This window comes from Hypanus sabinus, chromosome 25 (genome assembly GCF_030144855.1).
Source record: "Hypanus sabinus isolate sHypSab1 chromosome 25, sHypSab1.hap1, whole genome shotgun sequence".
In the NCBI taxonomy this organism is placed as follows: Eukaryota; Metazoa; Chordata; class Chondrichthyes; order Myliobatiformes; family Dasyatidae; genus Hypanus; species Hypanus sabinus.
In genome coordinates this window covers 6,234,459-6,252,295 of record NC_082730.1, presented here as the reverse complement: position 1 = coordinate 6,252,295, position 17,837 = coordinate 6,234,459, and the positions used below count along the sequence as shown (strand labels likewise).

The 17,837-nt window shown below is 42.3% G+C and overlaps 1 protein-coding gene across 1 annotated transcript in view; it reads left to right on the top strand.

Annotated features, from left to right (window-relative positions):
• The window catches only part of LOC132381259 (sushi, von Willebrand factor type A, EGF and pentraxin domain-containing protein 1-like), a 72,327-nt gene extending 54,693 nt beyond the window's left edge, over positions 1-17,634 (top strand). The window contains exons 14-18 of the mRNA XM_059950640.1: positions 10,745-10,818; positions 11,511-11,579; positions 12,533-12,553; positions 14,557-14,641; positions 16,602-17,634. Coding sequence (XP_059806623.1) covers positions 10,745-10,818; positions 11,511-11,579; positions 12,533-12,553; positions 14,557-14,641; positions 16,602-16,713 — 361 coding nt within the window. The 3' untranslated portion in view covers positions 16,714-17,634. The remainder of the gene's footprint in view (positions 1-10,744; positions 10,819-11,510; positions 11,580-12,532; positions 12,554-14,556; positions 14,642-16,601) is intronic.
• Positions 17,635-17,837: the final 203 nt, after the last annotated feature.

The window sequence follows — 17,837 nt, the reverse complement described above, 5'->3', positions numbered from 1 at the left end:
ACATGGACACAGTGCAACAGACCCTCACTAGCCAGGGCTCCCTACTGGGCATAAATGAGCAACTACTCAGAGAAGTCATGAAAGATCTTCGTGCCCTATCCGAGGGTGTAAAGAAGGTCAGTGAGCAGGTTGACCGGGTATCCGCTCTCCTTACTCCATCCCTTCCAAGAACCCAGTCTGATCAAACCGCACAGCCTGGGATGGCTACGCCACTTGGCTCGGCACCACAATCACCTCGAGAGCCTTACGTACCCGAACCAGAACCCTACACTGGGGACCTAGGGAAGTGCTGGGCTTTCTTACTGCAGTGCTCTCTGGTTTTTGAGCAACAGCCATGTACGTATAGCTCAGACAGATCAAAAATTGCGTACATCATGGAGCTGTTACGAGCGGATGCCTTATCATGGGCCACCGCGATCTGGGACAACAGGCCAGAGGTCTGTTCCTCCTTCTCCATCTTCGTCTCTGAAATGAGGAAGGTTTTTGAACAGCCCATTCGCGGGAAGGACGCAACTAGGCACCTTCTGACTCTCTGTCAGGGCATGCGAAGCATAGCGAAATACTCCGTAGAGTTCCAAACATTAGCGGCCGACTCTGGGTGGACTGACGAAGCACTACAGGAAGCGTTTCGACGGGGTCTCTCTGACAAGATGAAAGATGAATTAACGGCCAGGAATGACACGAACAGCCTGGACTCTTTGGTCTCTCTAGCCACCAGGGTAGATAATCGACTTCGAGAACGTCTGAGAGAAAAGACCAATCACTCCGCTGCTCAGGTCATCCTTCGGCCCACCTTACCATCTTCGGCCAGCCTCTCTTCCCTGTCCGCTCCTAGGGTAGCCCCCGCTCCAACTGTTCTGGTGAATCAGACGACACTCCCTTCAGTTCCCCAAGCCCGGATGCAGATCCAATCTACTGTAACCTACAACCAACAGTCTCTGTCCTTGTCTACCTTGATAGACTCTGGAGCTGAGGGGAATCTGTTGGATGAAGACATAGCTGCCCAGGCCAGAATTCCTCGGCAGCCGTTGTCTACCCCTCTGGAGCCCGGGCACTGGGTGGAAGACTTCTGGCTCGAGTCACTCACTGTACTCCACCACTGTCTTTGATCCTCTCTGGGAATCATCGGGAGCAGGTACAATTTAACCTAATCTCCTCTCCTCAAGCCCCGATAGTACTTGGATACCCCTGGTTACGCCACCATAATCCTTGCATTGATTGGTCTACCGGGAGGATAGCCAGATGGAGCCCGTTTTGCCACGCCAGCTGTCTGCAGTCAGCCCTATCCCCTAGGGAGGATACAGCGACCTCACCTGTCTTTGAAACCCTCGACTTGTCCAGAGTTCCCACAGAATACCATGACCTGGGACAGGTATTCAGCAAGCAACGTGCCCTTTCCCTGCCTCCACACCGCCCGTATGACTGCGCTATCGACCTTCTCCCTGGGGCCTCGTTACCTACCAGTCACCTGTATAACTTGTCCTGGCCTGAGAAAGAAGCCATGGAGAAATATATTAGTGAGTCTCTCGCGGTAGCCATTATTAGACCCTCATCCTTCCCGGTGGGCGCTGGATTCTTCTTTGTGGGGAAGAAGGGTGGCTCTCTCAGTCCCTGCATCGATTACCGAGGCCTAAATCATATCACCATTAAGAACAAGTACCCACCGCCTCTTATAATTTCTGCGTTCAAGCCACTTAATGGAGCCACCACCTTCTTGAAGTTGGACCTCTGAAACGCCTACCATTTGGTCCGGATAAGGGAGGGGGACGAGTGGAAGACGGCTTTCAATACCCTGTTAGGCCACTTCGAGTACTTAGTCATGCCTTTCGGCCTTACCAATGCTCCCGCAGTTTTTCAAGCCTTGATTAACGATGTACTAAGTGACTTCATTAACCACTTTGTGTTTGTCTACCTGGATGACATCCTGGTCTTTTCTAGCAGTCCCCAGCAACACGTGCACCATGTCTGTCAAGTCCTGCAGAGGCTGGGGGAGAATAAATTATTCGTAAAGGCAGAGAAATGTGAATTCCACGTCCCCTCGGTCAGCTTCCTAGGTTATCATTGAGAGGGGACAAGTGAGAGCTGATCCCGAGAAGATCCGGGCTGTGGCGGAGTGGCCCAAACCCACGGACCGCAAGCAACTCCAACGGTTCCTGAGGTCTGCGAACTTCTATCGCCGGTTCTTCAGAAACTACAGTCAGGTGGCAGCACCCCTTACCCGACTTACCTCACCTGCCACACCTTTCCTTTGGAACTCCAAGGCGGACTCAGCATTTGCCGAACTGAAGAGGCGTTTCATGTCTGACCCCATTCTGATTCAACCGGAGCCCTCCTGTCAGTTCATTGTGGAGGTTGACGCCTCTGACTCCGGGTGGGAGCATACCGTCCCAACGTTCGGGCCCGGATCAGAAACTACATCCCTGTGCCTTCTTGTCTCGCCGACTGTCTTCTGCTGAATGAAACTACAACGTGGGGAACTGGGAGCTACTAGCGGTCAAACTGGCGTTGGAAGAGTGGAGGCATTGGTTAGAGGGGGAGGAACACCCGTTCATCGTCTGGACAGACCATAACAACCTTGAATATATCCGGACCGCCAAATGCCTGAATTCCTCCCAGGCCCGTTGGGCAATATTTTTGGCCGGTTCAGGTTCTCCCTCACCTATCGTCCGGGGTCCAAGAACAGGGAGCCCGATGCCCTCTCCCGCCAATACTTTTCCGAGGAGGATCTTCCCAACCCCGAGACCATTCTTCCACCATCCTGAGTAGTGGCTGCCCTCACCTGGGAGATTGAGTCCAAAGTAAAAGAGGCCCAAAGGACGCAACCCGACCCAGGCACCGGACCTCCCAATCGCCTTTTAGTACCCGATGCTGTTCGATCACAGATCCTACATCGGGGGCACACTTCTCGCTTCGCCTGCCGCCCTGGAGTTGATCGGACCCTGACCTTCCTGAAGAGGCATTTCTGGTGGCCCTCCATGGACGCTGACACCCGTTCCTATGTTTCCGCATGTTCCGTCTGCGCCCGTGGAAAAGCCTCCCATTGGCTACCTGCGGGATTACTCCGTCCCCTACCTGTACCTGGGCGTCCCTGGTCCCACATCGCTTTAGATTTCATCACCGGTTTACCCTCTTCACGTGGAAACACTGCCGTACTCACTGTGGTGGATCGTTTCTCCAAGTCAGTGCATTTTGTGGCCCTCTCTAAACTACCTTCCGCGCAGGAGACCACAGATCTTCTCGTCCGCCATGTCTTCCGCCTCCATGGAATCCCCGTGGACCTTGTCTCCGATCGAGGTCCCCAGTTCGTCTCACAGTTATGGAAGGCCTTCTGTCAAGCCTTAGGTGCAACGGTCAGCCTGTCGTCTGGCTTCCACCCCCAGACGAATGGGCAGACAGAACGGGTCAACCAAGACCTGGAGGCAACGTTACATTGCGTAACGGCAAACCACCCATCAACCTGGAGCGACCATTTCCCGGGGGTTGAGTACGCCCACAACTTCCTGGTGAGCTCTGCCATTGGGAGGTCCCTGTTCGAGTGCTCCCTTGGATTCCAACCCCTGCTGTTCCCCGCACAGGTAGAAGAGATCGCGGTACTATTGGTTCGGGACCATGTTGATCGGTGCCAGAAGATTTGGGAGGAGACTCGCATGGCCCTACTCAAATCAACAAATCGAAATAAGAAAGCGGCCAACCGACACCGGACTCCAGCGCCAGAGTACCAACCGGGGCAGATGGTGTGGCTTTCCTCCAGGGACATCCCGCTCAAATGCGAACACAGGAAACTTGCCCCCCGCTTCTTGGGACCATTCAAGGTCGATAGGATTATCAATCCCACAGTGGTCCGCCTCACGCTGCGAAAGTTCATGCGTATTCACCCAACCTTCCATGCGTCTCAGTTGAAACCAGTCTCCGTCAGCCCTTTGTGTCCCCCAGCTGAGGCTCCTCCCCCTGCCCAGCTCATCGACAACCATCCAGGATACACCATCCGATGACTGCTAGATGTGCGCCGTTGGGGCAGGGTCCTCCAATACCTGGTGGACTGGGAGGGGTACGGTCCTGAAGAGCGTTCCTGGCTCCTCTATCCTAGACTCTTCCCTCTTCCAGGACTTCCATCGGGACCATCCAGACAGGCCTGGAGGAATGCCGGGAGGCTCCCATTGGGGGGGGGGGGTACTGTCATGGTTCTGGTTGGCCATTCCCCTTTAACACTCTTTCTCCCCAATTATGCCCCAATTTCAGTCAATTGCTACTAGTTACCCAATTACCGTACATCTGGCTTTCATCAGAGACTGGGAATTAAATACGATGGTGACTCTTTCACAGGTTGCCAGTTCGTTGGTCAATTCTCGTGTGATACTTCGTTCCCTGTTCTGAATGGAACCGGTTGTTCTAAGTTCCACTCTAGTTTCTAGAGAGTCCCTGTGAATCCCGTCTCCTTGTCAAGATCCCTTTGGTTTCCTGCTGTTCGTTCAGGTCTACGCCAGCCTCCCCAACTGAGTCGACGTGCCTGTGTCCTGAATTTGGGTTCTCCTCCGTCGCCCCTGTGTAACAGAAAATCAATTATTGTAAATATATATATATATTAAATAGTGCAAAAATAGAAATAATAAAAAAGTAATGAGGTAGTGTTCCTTGGTTCACTTAGGAATTGGATGGCAAAGGGGAAGAGCCGTTCCTGAATTGCTGAGTGGGTGCCTTCATGTTTCTGTTCCTCCTTCCTGATGATAACAATGAAAAGAAGGCATGTTCTGGATGATGGGGTCCTTAATAATGGATGAGGCCTTTCTGTGGCATAATTTCTTGGAGATGTCTTGGATACTAAGAAATCTAGTACCCAAGATGGAGCTGACTAATCTTACAACTTTCCGTAACTTATTTCGATCCTTTGGAGTAGCCCCCCTCAATACCAGACAGTGATGCAACTTGACAGATGCTCTGCATGGTACATCTATAGAAGTTTTTGAGTGTTTTAGATGACAAACCAAATTTCCTCAAACTCTTAAAGAGTTGCCACTGCCTTGCCTTATTTATAGCTGCATTGATATATTGGGACCAGGTGAGCTCCTCAGAGAGCTTGATACCCAGGAACTTGAGATTGCTCACTCTGTCCTCTTACCATTTCTAGATCTATTCTCACTTCCGAAGGAACTTTGACTATTTAAGTTTTTCTCTACTCCCGTCACCCATTTGTCATGTCCTTGATGACTCTTGGCTGCCAGTGACTAGTGGTGTTCCGCAGGGGTCAGTGTTGGGGCCGCTTCTTTTCACATTATATGTCAGTGATTTGGATGATGCAATTGATGGTTTTGTGACCAAGTTTGTGGAGAATTTCAAGATAGGTGGAGGGGCAGGTAATGTTGAGGAATCAGGGAGTCTGCAGAAATCATTTGTGCTAAAATTGATTTTTTTCTTATAAAAAGATGTGTTAACTTTGTTTATTTTATATTTTGTGAGTGCTATTTATTTGATGCATGTGCTGCTGTTGCACAACTAAGCCTTTCATTGCATTTGTTTCATACACATATATGACAATAAGCTCAACTTTGAGTTTGATTGCCCTAAGATACTCCTACAGTGACATCCTGGGGCTGTGATTATTGACCTTCAGTAACCATGAACCGAAGGTATGTCTCCACCACTGGAATTTTTTCTTTTTGAAGTCATCATCTTCAGTTTTGCGGAGATACAAAAACCTGAAAGCACACACCACTAAGCTCATGGACAGCTTCTTTCCTGCTGTAAAAAGGCTATTGAACAGTCTGATAAGGTGATAAAGTGGGCTCTTGACCTCACAAGATCTTGGCTGTGATCTTGCATCTTATTGTTTCCTGCATTGCATGATTATTACACTTTATTCTACATTTAACTTGTTTTATGTGGTTCTACCTCAGTGCACTGTGTATTGATTTGAACTTAGGAAAGTATGCAAGACAAGTTTTTCACTTTACCTTGGTAGAAGTGATAATAATAAAACCAGTTTACCGGGGCTTCTTGATGTCATACTTGTTGCTTTGAGTTGCCTGACAGTAGTAGAACATAGAACATAGAATAGTACAGCACATTACAGGCCCTTCGGCCCACAATGTTGTGCCGACCCTCAAACCCTGCCTCCCATATAACCCCCACCTTAAATTCCTCCACATACTTGTCTAGTAGTCTCTTAAACTTCACTAGTGTATCTGCCTCCACCACTGACTCGGGCAGTGCATTCCATGCATCAACCACTCTCTGAGTGAAAAACCTTCCTCTAATATCCCCCTTAAACTTCCCTCCCCTTACTTTAAAGCCATGTCCTCTTGTACTGAGCAGTGGTGCCCTGGGAATGAGGTGCTGGCTGTCCACTCTGTCTATTCCTCTTAATATCTTGTACATCTTCTTATTATTAAATAAGAAGCACTTAATTAACCATCATCATCATTATGTGCTGTGTCATATGACGTAGGTGATCATGGTGACCATGATTGTTCTTGGCAAATTTTTCTACAGAAGTGGGTTGCCATTGCCTTCTTTAGACCCCAGCATTATCAATACTCTTCAGAAATTGTCGGCCTGGTGTCAGCACTGGACAACAATTTTTTTCAAAAGTGTTGCTTCCTCAGAATTTGTTTTAGTTTATGAAAGACTGCTTGAAGATGAACACAAATATAATTTCAGAATACTTAAAACATGTAGGAATTTGGAGAAACAACAAATTAACTTTTATTGAATATAATGGTTTAATTGCATAATGGTGCTGATGCTTTGCAATAGTTCAACTAAGTTAAAAATATTTTTTTAATAATTTTCATTTGTACTCAGTGTCTGAGGCTTCTCACTTAAGTGTCCAACAATAATTCGCCAGCATTGATGGATTCCAGTTGCCCTGGTATCTTTTCTCCATGAAAATGTCCTGGTGAAACCTTTCACCATGCTCATCACTAACAGCACCAAGATTTGCAGGGAAAAAGTCTAAATGGGAATGCTGAAAATAAATCTTTAGTGACATGTTGCATTTCATGGTTTTATATGCTTGAAACATGCTTTCAACCAGCTGCATGTAGTTGCCGAGAAAAATTTCAACAACTTCCTTGAATGCCTTCCATGTGATTTTCTCTGGTCGCTCTAGAAATTCTTCGAATTGCCTGTCATTGATGACCCGTTTGATTTGTGGACCAACAAGAATGCTTTCCGTAATCTTGGCATCAGTTATTCTGGGAAGCATCTGTCTCAAATATCAAAATCCTACCAAAATTTTTGTGCCCAGTGATAGCAAATTCTACCATTACAGTCCTGAATCCAATAATTATTACTAAAACCCATCCTGCCATGCAGCAGCTGCACCGCCGAAGCATGCCCAAGCATGCCTGGACAAGATAGGAAACTTTCCAGCTTACATTGTAGGCAACATTTTAATTGACTTGGATTATGAATTGAAATAACAAACATAAATGATTTCAAAAATGATGTGATAAGAAAACTTGATAGTGATTTTCATAATCAGTAGCCCAAAATTCATTAGATACACCTAAAGGTATTCAGGAAGCAAAATCTTTGCTGTCCCATGTAACCAGGTTTTACAAGGTGGTTGCCAGGTCTGGAGGATCTGAGACTGAAGGAAAAATTGAACAGGTTCAGACTTTATTCTTTGGAACTTAGAAGATTGAGAGAAGATTTGATAGAGGTATACAAATTTATCAGGAGTGTAGATAAGGTAAATGTAAGCAGCTTTTTTCCACTAAGGTTGGATGGGACTATAACAAGAAGTCATGGGTTAAAAGTGAAAGGTGAAAAGTTTAAGGGCAACATGAGGAGAATCTTCACTCAGAGGGTGGTGAGAGTGTTGAATGAGCTGCCAGTGCAAGTGGGGCATGCAAACTCAATTTCAACATTTAAGAGAATTTTGGATCGACACATAGATGGAGAGCTATGGTCCCGGTGCAGGTCGATGGGAGTAAGCTGTTTAAGTGGCTCAGCTTAGCTGAAGGGCCAGTTTCTGTGCTGTACTTTTCTATGACTCTATGACAACATCAAGGTTCCATGCATTGACTCATGCTCTGCATTCGTCATTCTTGTCCTTGCATTAAAATAGACGCATTCAACCCGTCCCACTGTCTGCAGTTTAGCCTTATCAACTGCCTATCCTTCCTCACAGACTCTCTATACACTGTATTTACCTGTACAAATACCCCATCTTCTGAACCTTATGTTGGATCCCATCCTCCGACCAAACTAGTCTCAACACTCCCCAACATCTCTACCGTAAGGAAATTGGTTCCCTGCAATCCAGGGAAACCCACCTTATGTCATACTCTCCAGAAGAGATCTCAATGATCCACAGATCTGAAGGCCTGCTGCCTACACCAGTTCCTCAGTCACATATTCATCTACCAAATAAATCATCCTATTCTTACCCTCACTTGCAGATGGCAGAGGCAGCAATCAGAGATTACTACCCATGAGGTACTGCTTTTCAGCCTTCTTTCTGAACACAATTCCAAGAGGAAATATGTTCAGAAATCTAAAAAAGCACAAAATAGATCCAAAGTCATGTTTTAAATTTATGAATCAAGAACAAAAAGTAGAAAACAATCACAGGTTTCTCACCAGAGCATGTACTAGCTATGGCTGTCAAAGTGAGACATGCTGCGATGATGACACTTTTTATACGATACATATACACAAAATCTGATACATTAAAAGGGACAAATAAACTTATGTTGGTAATAATATGTCAAGTATTATGTCAGGGTCTTGAATTTCTTAGAACACAGGACTTCAATAAGATGACCATCATTTATCACTAAAGACCAAGAAATCTGCTAATGTTATCTGCAATGTCATGTCAGCCATGTCATATCAAAGACAGATGGATGGAGGGGTGGGGGAAGGGGAGCATGAGAAATGGCTTTCTTAATTGTAATTATTTGATCTAATAACAAACTGAAAGCACTTCTTTTGCAAAGAAGATAAAAAGAATCATTTATGACTCCTTCATTAACCCAGTATACATCAACTTTTTTCAATTAACATTAATTAATTGGATGAAATTATTGAAGATTTCAGCAAATTAAGACCAGAAGTCAAGAATCAATAGGTTGACATGGTGTGACTAATGTTCTGAGCTGTGAATATTTGAATGCAAGGACTACTGTAAGAAAGGCAGATAAGCTTAGGGCATGAACCAGCACATGAAATTATGACATTGTAATCATTAGTGAGACTTGGTTGCAGGAGAGGCAGGACTGGCAGCTCAGTATTCTGGGGTTCCACTGACTTAGATGTGATAGAGTGGATTAAAGGGAAGAGATGGCATTACCAGCAAGGAAAATGTCATAGTAGTGCTCAGTCAGGGCAGAGGGAACAGTTCATCTAGTAAGGCTTTATGGATAGAATTGAGAAATAAGAAAGGTATGACCATGCTAATGAGATTATACTATATTACACCACCCAACAGCCTGCAGGATTTCATCATCATTATCATTATGTGCTGTGTTGTTTGATGACCATGGTCTCATGACCATAATTGTTCTTGGCAAATCTGTCTATAGAAGTGGTTTGCTGTTGCTTTCTTATGGGAAGAGGCTTCACAGAAGACAGGTGACCCCAGCCATATTTAGTGATTGTTTGTCTGGCGTCAGTGGTCACATAACCAGAATCTGTGATATGCACCAGCTGCTCATATGACCATCCACCACTTCCTCTCGTGGCTTCACATGACCCTGATCGGGGTGCTGAGCAGGTGCTACACCTTGCAGGCTAGCAGAGTGCTTTACACCTCCTTTGGCAGTCATATCTTCACTCCGCAACCCAACTTTCTGTAATTAGTAACTAATGTATAATATACTGCCTTGGCATCAGATGTTATAGGTACCTGATTAATTCAAAGTGCAGGTTGGAATAAATAACAAAAATTCTGTAGATACTGGAAATCCAGAGTAGCATACACAAAATACTGGAGGAACTCAGCAGGTCGGGCAACATCTACAGAGAGGAAAAGACAGTCTATGTTTTGGCCCAAGCCTCTTCATCAGGATTGGAAAGGAAGGGGACAAAAACCAAAGTGAGAAGTTGGGAGGATGGGAAGGAGTACAAGCTGCCAGGTGATAGGTGACTCCAGTTTTGACTTCTTGACTCCAGCACTTTGTGTGTGTTACGCAGGTTGGAATAATGTTCCAAGCTGCAGCAATACTTCAGGGAGCAGCTGAGTAGAACAAGTTAGTCCAAAGTCTGCAAGCCCATGAGTCTGTTGGAGGCTCAGAGTTGACCTGTTTTGGGTTGGAGAACTGTCTTCTCTGCGTGTGAGTGGATAAGGAGAAGGAAAGGGGCTTATTTTCCTGCTGTTCTGTTGCTGTTGTTATTTACGTTGTTCCGCCAAACATGGTGGACATATTGTGTTGGTGACAGAATGTGTGGTGACACTTGTGGGCTGCCCCCCACACATCCTTAGGTTGTGTTGGTTGTTGACACAAATGACATATTTCGCTGTATGTTTTGATGTGCATGTGATAAATAAACAAATCTGAGTTTGTTAGTCTGTAAGAGGACTCTCTTAGAATTATCCATGGTTTTGACTTGCTCTCTTCCCTTTCCAATATATTATTTTCCCTTATATGGCCAATTGTAATGGTTTCAGGCATTGATCCATTACATTCAATAGATATCTTTAAAGTGTGTACATTGAACATAGATTCATTTAATTGCTGGCTCATAATCTAACAACTGGAATTTTTATTTTACTTTAGTATCTTGTTTTTCTTTGACCTAGATTCCTGATGGTGGGTAAGAACTACCAAGTATGTACTACTACAGGTTGGGATGGTAAAATCCCAGTGTGTAAAGGTAAATTAAGATTCTATCTTTATAGGACTCTATAGTGTTCTATAGCTGAAGCAATCAAAGGACATATTTAGAATGTTAGCACCATGTAATTGTAATGTTTTGTAACTCCAAAACTCTTTTGGGTGGGATGTACTGTTGTCAGTGATACTGCTGACTTTATTGTCCAACCTGCAGTAGTGTGCAAGCCACGTCACAACTGACAGTTGGTCTGCAACTCTAGTTTGCTCCTGTGTTGTCTTTTGACATCTCTGATAGCTTTGTGATGGTTGGACCTAGGTTTCCTGTGTAGCTCAAAGTCACTCAACCTGGATACCGTAGGCTTGGACGCAGACAGTGGATTTCGTAGTTCATCCATGGTTTCCAGTTCAAGAACACCTGGATTGACCTCTTTTCCCAATTCCCTACATGCATGCCACTGAAACCTGTAACAGCATTGGCAAGTTGATCTGAATTAGTCAATGTTTCTTGAGTACAGATGAGTCCACTGATCTAAACTGCAATATGAACTGCATATTTAAAATCAATAGCATTCTTGACATTTAAAATGGTTGAGGGAAAATATCCAAGTATGCAAGTTATAACTCGAAACTCAACTATATAATTTACTATATCATGACTTGCTAAACTTAATATTTAGAGGAACTGAATATTTACATTGTGTCAGTTGGTTATCTTTGCCTTTCTGTGTCTAGAAATAAAGTCAACACCAGTGAAGATTGCTGAGTTTGCAGAGCCTAGGCTGAAGTTCTCCCAAGTTGAAGGTACTGTGCATAAGATATTAATTTCCTTTTGATAAGTTTCCAGTTGCCTCAGTTGACTTACAGTATCTGATGACCTAAAATAAAATAGATTGTAATTAATGTATTAATTAATTAATGTACTTCAGAATGTTGCCAGAGTTCTGCCCAGCTTATATTGTGATAATGGGAGATCTTTCTTGACAGTCACTAGAATGAGAGCTGTAATCACCTCTCCATGATGCATTTTCTCTTGTGCTTCTATGTCACAACTCAGAGCACTGGTGCCTAACTTCTTTTATTAGGTTGACTGGCTGAAACTCCTGGATCTTTGTCTATAATGTCAGACACCCTTCATGTGTAGGTAAATTAAGAACAAAAGGATATGGGAATACAGGTCCGCAATTCAGTGAAAGTGGTGTCTTCATAAATCAAAGAATTGAGTACAGGAGATGGGATGTTATGTTGAAGTTGTATAAGAGGTTGGTGAGGCTTAATTTGGAGTACTGTGTGTAGCTTTGTTCACTGACCTACAAGAAAGATAAAAATAATGTTGAAAGAGTACAGAGAAATTTTACAAGGACGTTGCCTGGATTGGAGGACCTGAGTTATAAGGAAAGATTGAATAGGTTAGGACATTATTCCTTGGGGAGATTTGATGGAGGTATACAAAATTATGAGGGGCATAGATAGGATAGCTGCAAGCAGGCATTTTCCACTGAGGTTGGGTGAGACTACAACTTGGGTTAAGAGTAAACGGTGAAAAAGCTTAAGGGATTTCTATGTTGAAGAGAAGTTTGGATAGGTACGTGGATAGTAGAGGTAGGAGAAGGGCTGTGGTTCTGGTGCAAATCAGTGGGAGTAGGCAGTTTAAATGGTTTGGCATGGACTAGATGGGCTGAAGGGTTTGTTTTTGTGCTGTACTTGTCTATGATTCTATGACTGTAATTTAACCTTTGTTTTATTCATTCTTACAGCACAGAAGAACTCAGGCCTTGGTGAGGACAAGGTTTTGCAAATTTTCATTATACTGTACTTGTGAGCTATTTACTTAGGGGATGTACAGTTTGCAAGTGTGTATGATTATGTTAGTGAGTTGTAATGTTGATAATTATATAGACTTATCAGTACTTTAATGAAATTAGCTTACACCATGCAACAACCTAGGTCATGAGATACTTGTTTATTTAAAAACATTTGCTGTTGTTTTCTCCCCTTCTGATAGAGAATTAAATTTAGATCTTCAGATGAGTAAACGCTTGTAAAATTAGAATTTTACATATTGATTAAAGATGTACATAAATATTGAAATATAATTTGTTTCATGGGAGAAATTATAGCTTTCTGTTTTGGTTTTGATATCTTGGCTGTGACATCAAATTGCAAATTGAAGCTGTCACTGGCAGTTTTCTAAACTTTGTGATTGTTTTACATTGGAGAAATTATTAGAGCTTTGCTTAATATATTGAAAGTGAGAATTCAACTCTGATGTTCACAGCTTGTCCTTACTAGGAAGCGCCTGGTGAGAAGCAGAACCTGCAGCACATTTACTTTAGTTATTCCAGCTGCTTCTGAGCCTTCTGTGGATATCATTCAGAAATCTAAATCTTGCGCAGTGTTTGCAGGCTCATTCATGTTCCTGTGAAGATATTGTGGCACTCCGGGCACAGAGTACAGAATAGTTTGATTCAAGTTTAATTATCATTCAACCATGCACATGAATACAGCCAAAGAAAACAGCATTCCTCTGGGGCCAAGGTGCAAAACACTTACCAGGAGCACACAGTATATGTAATTACAATAGGAGAAAAACATACAAATACAAAAATAATGATATATTTAAAAAAACGTAGCCCAAGTCCCTGAGTACTATGGTGAATAAATGTTGTCCTGGAGCCATGTTTCTGTAAGAACAAGCCCGAGCATTTCCTCATCTTGCGCAAGTAGAGCTGTAATTGAACTTAATCCAGCTTGTCTTCCTCCGAGCGAGCACTTGAGAGCAAGAGGGGACAACCCAAACCAGCATGGAATCCAGCAGCACTCAGCCAACTCTGGCATTTTATTCCTTGGCGGCTGTTACAGGTGACCCCGAGGCATAAGGTCCTGCTCCGCGCAACAACTGGCGACATGCAGCTCCTCCACCTTTGGTCTCGCCGATGAACCAGTGAATCGGACCTGCAGTACTCTACATTACTAATGTGCAATGGGGTCTTGCAATCACAAGAACGTCCAAGATAATCATTTATTGCATTGTGTACCCCCTCTGATACCTTTTACCCTGAGTGGCTGAAACAGGCTGCAACACAGCGCGCAACAAGTCCAGCTCCACACTGTGGAGCAGCTTACTGGTAAGGTAGACCTAGAGTATTTGCTGTTCCTAATATCTAGCAGTGTCTTGCGATTGTGAAGTAAAAAGCTGTAAAGAATGTTCAATTACACCTTTGTCCCTTCAGCCTTTTGGTTCTTGAATTACACATTTGTGTCCGAGTGTGCCATCATCCTGGAAGGAATTAGTACTAGGAGCACCACACGGTAACAGGGTTCACTCTCATTGATTTTATTTTGCTATAAAATCAAAGTCAAGTTTATTGTCAGATGTGTTTACAAGTGCAATTAAAAACTTACTTGCAGCAACATCACAGGCACAGAGCATCAGATAAGCAGCATTCAAAAGAACAGTTAAGCATAAATTATGCACAGCTTTTGCAAGAAAAGACACAATTACATCAACAAAAAGAAATCAATTTTAGTGCAACTAAGTTATCAAAGTGGCCATCGTTTTGCCAAACTTTACTGATTACATTTCTGCTGGTTGGCTCAAGAACCAAGTGGTTGAAGGCTCATAGCTATAAACCATGTTTTATAGTGCAACTTAAGGACAGCAACAGCTTGAGTTTAGATAAATAGATCATTATTGGCTCAGTCACTGTTAGCAGTATTTTCTCCATACTGCATATTTTTTATAGGAGTTAGTCATGTTTAACCATGCAATTTGTTTCAGAAACTGCTGGCATTATCATCGTTTGCATTGTAATCTTCTGCTTTGCTGTTGGTGTTATTGCTGGATTATTCCAGTATAAAAAAAGGTGAGATCCTTTCATATCTCCTCTTTCCATCAACCTGGGTCGCTGATGCTATAAAGTGTTGTGCTAACCACTATGCTACCGTGCCACCCTTGGCTGGAAGGTGTTGTAACTGTGCTGTGCTTCTCTAAAAGAAGATAAATGGATCGCTGCATTCACAAAAATATATAAAATATGTGGAAAGGTTGAGCGAGCTAAGGCTTTTTTTCTTTGCAGTGAAACAGGTAGAGAAGGGACTTAATACAGTGCTCTGCCTTCTCTGTGTTCTGGTACCGCTGAATAAACAAAAGGATGAGTAATACTTTCCTAAAACTAAATGAAGATAAAACTGAAATACTTTTATTTGGTCCCAAAGTCAAAAAAGATAAACTTCTTGATAAACTTGGAAACTTGGCTCCCCTTGTAAAATCAGAAATACCAAACCTGTGTGATATCCTTGACCCAGGTTTGAATTCAAATCCCATATAAAGTAAGTTACCAAAGTAGCATTTCTACACTTAAGAAATATACCAAGGGTTCTCCAGTTTCTGTCAAGTAATAATTCTGAAAAACTAATTCAGGTCTTTTACTCTAGATTACTGCAGTGCACTTTTCACTGGTCTTCGAAACCAATCTATTGACAAACATCATCTCATTAGAATGCCGCTGTTAGACTTCTAACTAAAATCAGGATGAGGGAACATACTATGTATTGGCTTCCTCTATCCTTTAGAATTGATTTTAAAGTTCTCTTACTCATTTTTAAAGCTCTCAGTGGTCCTGGACTGGAATACATCACAAAATCACTTTTGTTGTATAAACCTGCTCGAACTCTCAGGTCTTCTTCTGCTAGTCTCTTAAATTTAAATAATCTCCTTCAAAAGATAATTGTCAGGTCAGGTTTCTTGAATTGTGCTCCTAAACTGTGAAATTCAATACCTGAAACTATAATGGATGCAAGCTCAGTTGACACTTTAAAACACTAGCTCAAAACTTATTTATCCTTGATTTTAACAAGCATCTTTTTGTCTTTTATTTTCATTTTTATTTTTATTTTTTGTTTTATTTTCATGTTTGAACTTTCATCTCATTGTAAAGCACCTTGAACGACAATGGCTGTATGAAAAGTGCTCTATGAAGAGTTCTTATTATTAGATTTTTAGATTTAGAGATACAGCACGGTAACAGGCCTTTCCCAATAAGCCCATGCCACACAATTATACCAAAGTTACTAATTAACTGACTAATCTGTACATCTTTGGAATGTGGGAGGAAACCAGAGGATCCAGGGGAAACCTATGCAGTCACATAGAAACTCCTTGCAGATGGTGGCTGGAATTGAACCCAGGTTGCTGGTATTATACTAACTGCTACTCTAATGCGCTGTGATAATAAACCTGATTCTGATTCAGACATACAGCAGAGTGTGAAAAAATAAAATGGAGCAACATGTAGTCGTGCAGTTTGATGTAGTGCAAAAAGAAATGTCAAAATGTTAATTGCAGGATGACTGAGAATCTGAATCAATTCCATTTATCAGTTCTTGTACAAAATATTAGAGGAACTTAGCAGGCCAGGCAGCATCAATATTTTGGCTAAGACTCTAATGTCCTGATGAAGGATCTCAGTCAGACACATGGACTGTTTATTTTCCTCCGTAGATGCTGCCTGATCTGCTGAGTTCCTCTAGCATTTTGTATGTGTTGCTCTGGAATTCCAGCATCTGCAGAATCTCCTGTGTTTATCAGTTCTTGTCCTCCTTTTCATGCATTCCAAACTATGAGCAAAAAATAGAAAAGTTACCGGTATCTGTCAGCTCTCTGTGGTTTCCTCATCCATTCGTTTTCATCTTCTGTAAATCTGACAATTAGCTTATTACTGATCTATTAATTTTCTTGCCAAAGTGGCTTTGTTTGTTTGTTCTGTAATTACAAATTTCTCTCATGAGTTGCTGTGGTGTTACTGAATTTTCACTTGTATTTAGGTGCTGGCTGTCCAGACAGTGTAAAACCTGCAAGAATATACGCATTAAACCTCAGCCCAGTCAAAGCAAGGGGGAGGCCCATTTTGATGAATACTCTGATCATCCAGCCTGATCTTAATGAAAGAAATCCTATGGTAAAGGTAAACATTTGGTGACATATATGTACTATGATAATAAACTTTACTTTGAACTTTGAACATTCAATATAAGTTCTAGTTTTTAAGCAACAAATGATTTGCCTGCTGTATGTCTTAAGAATGCAGCTATTCTAGTCAGTATTCAATGTGTATTAAGTATCTACGATTTATTTTATTTTACAATTGTCATTATTTTTTTGCCCCATAGGTCAAACTTCTGGCAACATTCTAATTCGTTAATGTCATTTCCATGGAAATTAACTCCAGCATTTTTCCTTACAGTGTGTTGTGAAACACACATTGGGTTGAGAGTTGGAGTTGTTTAGAAGTTTCAGATTTAATATGTTTAAAAAGGCAGATGAGAGCTTGTCTTTTTTTGAATGAACAGTATTTAGTCACAGTTGTGTTGCAAGGGTGTTAGTCCGGTCCCAAGTGAACAGTTGGTACTGATTGGTGGTCTGATGAGGTTTACTTTCAAGAACTTCCATAATATGTTTAAGCGTGATTCTGTATTCTCTTTCAATTTCCAATGGATATGTTCAATACTGAATGTTGAAGCCCTAAAATGATCAATTCACTTGTTTACATCCCACTATTTTCCTGTGGTATGATTCACCTAAAGTGAGACTGTTCTATCACCTCTGTTTAGGTCTAACTGTTCCAATCTAAGTGCTTAGTCTGTGCTTCTTACATTATCGTGCTATGTTGAGTCAAATTTGGAATGAGATCTTTGGACCTATTTACTGATGGACAGTTTGACAATGATATCCCCTTTAGCATAGACAGCTGTTTCACTGAGAAGATAATTGATTATAAATTTATGCACGTAACATCTGATTTTAAGTGTCATCATAACTGTTTGGTTTTGATTTCTGATCTTGCGTCACTGTTCAATGTTTGGGTACCAACCAGATTTGATTAAATTTTGTATGAAATTTTGTTGTTTTCAAAATCTGATAAAGATCTACTTATTTGAATATTTTGTATCAAATATTTCTGGTAGTAAACATTATAAAAGAATAGGTGTCTCCTGTATCAAAAAATTTAAAGTTATATTCCATTCACCAATGTTCACTGCACAGTTATCAAGTCACTTTTG